Raw genomic sequence first — 3968 nt, 5'->3', positions numbered from 1 at the left:
CCACCCTGGTGGGACACCTAGATCCCACTGGGGTGGTGGTCCACACCCATGGGGGCACTCCGATACTGATGGCCATCCTGGTGGGACACTTTCTTCCTTGTCCCACCTTGCGGTGGGGGAGGACAATCATCCCGGTGCGGGTGGCCGAGCGCCTGTGTCCATGGGCCGGCGCTGAGCGTGTCCCCGCAGGCACAATGACAACAAGACCTTCCTGGTGTGGGTGAACGAGGAGGACCATCTCCGCGTCATCTCCATGGAGAAGGGCGGCAACATGAAGGAGGTGTTCAGGCGCTTCTGCGTCGGCCTCAAGAAGGTGGGGACAGCGTGGCCGGGAGCCCGTGGGGACATGTGGGTCCAGGGGGATGTGGGCAGGGCAGGGACATCGTTGAGGGCCATGGGGACTGATCCACAATGGGAGGTGTGGGGACATGGGAGGGTTTGGGGGGACGCAGAGCGGTGCGAGTGACTTGGGGAACACAGGGAGGGTCTTGGGGACATGGGAGGACCCTGGAACACGGTGACATGTGACAGTGGAGACAGTGGGGACCTTGGGGTGCCAGCTCTTGGCAGAGGGGATTGAGGGGGGTCTCGGCATGGGTGAAGGTCCAGAGCGTCCCATGGGAGGGGGCAGTCACGGGGTGCTGTGTCCAGGGGAAAGCCTGGAGCGATCATAGTGGGTTCCTGGCAGGATCATACAGGGGTTCCTGGCAGGATCATGAAAGATCATGGGGAGGGTCCTGGAGGGACCACAGGATGGTTTCCCAGCTGGATCATGGGGGGATTCCTGGAGGAATCATGGAGGGGGGGCAGTTCCTGGAGGGACCGTGGGGTCTCCTGGTGGGACCATGGGGGTCTCCTGGTGGGACCATGGGGCGGTTCCTGGTGCTGGGCTCCCATGGACGCTCTCCCATTCGTGTCCCCCCCCTGCTCCCCACCGCAGATCGAGGAGATCTTCAGCAAGGCTGGGCACCCCTTCATGTGGACCGAGCACCTGGGCTACATCCTGACGTGCCCCTCCAACCTGGGCACGGGGCTGCGCGGCGGCGTCCACGTGCGCCTGCCCAAGCTGAGCCAGCACCCCAAGTTCGAGGAGGTGCTGGGCCGCCTGCGCCTGCAGAAACGCGGCACCGGTGCGTGGGGACACGGGGACATGAGGGGGCTGGGGAGCCCAGGAGGGAGCTGGGGGCACCAAGGAGGATGTAGGTGACATGGGCAGCAGGGGACATAGGGGGCCACCAAGGACAAATGGGCTGTGGAGGACACGGAGGCTACAGGGGACACGGGGGACATGGAGGCCACGTGGTCCACAGAAGACCTGGAGAACACAGGAGGCTACAGGGGACATGGGGGACATGGAGATCATGTGGTCCACAGAAGACCTGGAGAACACACGGGGCTACAGGGGACATGGGGCACATGGAGGCCACAGTCCATGGAGGACACAGAGAGCACGGAGCCTGTAGGGGCCATGGGGAACATGGAGGTCACAGACAGCACAGGGGACACAGAGACCTCATGGTCCACAGAAGACCTGGAGAACACAGGAAGCTACAGGGGACATGGGGGACACAGTGGCCACATGGTCCACAGAAGACCTGGAGAGCACACGGGGCTACAGGGGACATGAAGAGCACAGGGGACCTGGGGGACACGTGTGGCCACCGGCAACCTCCACCCTGGTGCCACCAGGGGTTGGACAGGGGCCAGGGGCCGGCCGCCCGGGTGACACTGGCCACCGGTGCCCGCAGGTGGCGTGGACACGGCGGCCGTGGGCGCCGTCTTCGACATCTCCAACGCCGACCGCTTGGGCTTCTCCGAGGTGGAGCAGGTGCAGATGGTGGTGGACGGCGTCAAGCTCATGGTGGAGATGGAGAAGAAGCTGGAGCAGAACCAGCCCATCGACGACATGATCCCGGCGCAGAAATAGGGCCCCCTTGGCCCCCACGATGGCACCTCAATAAACGGCACCGGCCTCCGAGCGCCTTGGGGACGCGCGTGCTGGGGACGGCGCCCGGCGGCGGTGGGGTGGGTGGGGGGTGTCACCCAAGGGTGCCCTGTTGATGGCACCACCCTCACCCCGTAACCATGGGGCCCCGGGGATGTCCTCAATGTGCCCTTGACTCCACCCCTGCTGGGGCGGGGGGCCCGGACGCCTGGGCCCTGCAGCGAGGGTGAGGTGAGGTGGGTGCCATGGGTGCCATGGGTGCTTTGGGTGCCATGGGTGCCACGCCACAGGTTTCCTATGTTTATTGGGGGCTCAGGTACAGACCGGGGCAGGAATAACTTAAAAATGGGCCGGAGCGCCCGCGGGGCCGCTATGTACAGGGCTGGGTGCCGCCACGGGGCACCCATGGGTGCAGGGGTGGGAGCCCCGGAATCGCCGAGCCGATGGTCCCCCCAGTTCCCGGGAGCAGCTGGGGGTGCTGGAGCCGGTGCAGCCTCCAGTGCCAGGGCACCCATGGGTGCCAGCGCAGCCTTGGCAGGTCCTGGTGCACCCATGGGTGCTGGTGAGGCCTTGGCAGGTCCTGGTGCACCCATGGGTGCTGGTGCAGCATCTGCAGCTGGTGCAGCCTTAGGGGGTCCTGGATCGGTGCGCCCATGGGTGCTGCTGCACCACCACAGCTGCACCCATGGGTGCTGAGGCCAGTGCAGCACTGGGGCTCATGTTACTTGCGCGCCCATGGATGCCAGTACAACTGCGGTACTGGGGCACCCATGGGTGCTGGTGCAGCCTTGGCAGGGGGAGCAATCCCAGAGCCTGCACATCTCTGGGTGTCAACACAGCACCCAGAGCCTGGGCAGCCTCAGCGGCCCGAAGCTGGTGCACCCATGGGTGCCCATGCACCGCCTGCAAGCTCCTGCACCCTGGGGTGCCCATGCACCCCCCCCCACACACAAACCACTGCACCCAAGGGTGCCCATGCACCCTGGGAGCCAGTGCGACCAATGGCACCAGTGCAGCCCCTGCTGCATCCCCATGGCTGGTGCACCCCATGGTGCCAGTGCACCCCTGGGTGCAACTGCAGCCAGTGCCCCCAAGGGTGCTGCTGCACCCTGCAAAAGCCACTGTGCCAGAGGGTGCGGGTGCATCTCCCGGGTGCAAGCGCCCCCCCGCAGAGCTGGTGCACCCAAGGGTGCCAATACCACTCCAAGAGAGCCAGCACCCACAGGTGCTGCTGCACCCAGAGACCCGCTACAGCCCCTGGAGCTGCTGCACCCATGGGTGCTGCTGCACCTAGAGAGCTGCTGCAGTCCCGGGTGCTGCTGCACCCAGAGAGCCGCTGCACCCATGGGTGCTGCTGCAGCTCCTGGAGCCGCTGCACCCACACAGCTGCTGCACCCAGGGAACTGCTGCACTCATAGGTGCTGCTGCACCCAGAGAGCCGCTGCACCCATGGGTGCTGCTGCAGCTCCTGGAACCACTGCACCCACACAGCTGCTGCACCCAGGGAGTCGCTGAACCCATGGGTGCTGCTGCAGCTCCTGGAGACGCTGCACCCACACAGCTTCTGCACCCAGGGAGCCGCTGCACCCATGGGTGCTGCTGCAGCTCCTGGAGCCGCTGCACCCACACAGCTGCTGCACCCAGGGAGCTGCTGCACTCAGAGAGCCGCTGCACCCATGGGTGCTGTTGCAGCTCCTGGAACCACTGCACCCACACAGCTGCTGCACCCAGGGAGTCGCTGCACCCATGGGTGCTGCTGCAGCTCCTGGAGACGCTGCACCCAGACAGCCGCTGCACCCAGAGCACCGTTACACCCATGGGTGCTGCTGCAGCTCCTGGTGCCGCTGCACGCACACAGTTGCTGCACCCAGAGAGCCGCTGCACCCATGGGTGCTCCTGCAGCTCGTGGATTGGCTGCACGCACAGACCTGCTGCACCCAGAGAGCTGCTGCAGCCGCAGGAGCCGCTGCACCTGTGGGTGCCGCCACATCCCCAAGCGCCGCTGCACCCGCGGGCGCCGCCG

The 3968-nt window shown here is 66.0% G+C and overlaps 1 protein-coding gene across 1 annotated transcript in view; it reads left to right on the top strand.

The window, feature by feature from the left end:
* The window catches only part of LOC112956261 (creatine kinase M-type-like), a 6026-nt gene extending 4078 nt beyond the window's left edge, over positions 1-1948 (top strand). The window contains 3 exon segments of the mRNA XM_026049761.1: positions 60-313; positions 941-1130; positions 1749-1948. Coding sequence (XP_025905546.1) covers positions 60-313; positions 941-1130; positions 1749-1927 — 623 coding nt within the window. The 3' untranslated portion in view covers positions 1928-1948.
* Positions 1949-3968: the final 2020 nt, after the last annotated feature.

This window comes from Nothoprocta perdicaria, unplaced genomic scaffold (genome assembly GCF_003342845.1).
Source record: "Nothoprocta perdicaria isolate Ctin4 unplaced genomic scaffold, notPer1 scaffold_613, whole genome shotgun sequence".
In the NCBI taxonomy this organism is placed as follows: domain Eukaryota; kingdom Metazoa; phylum Chordata; class Aves; order Tinamiformes; family Tinamidae; genus Nothoprocta; species Nothoprocta perdicaria.
This window is presented reverse-complemented; position numbering and strand designations above follow the sequence as displayed.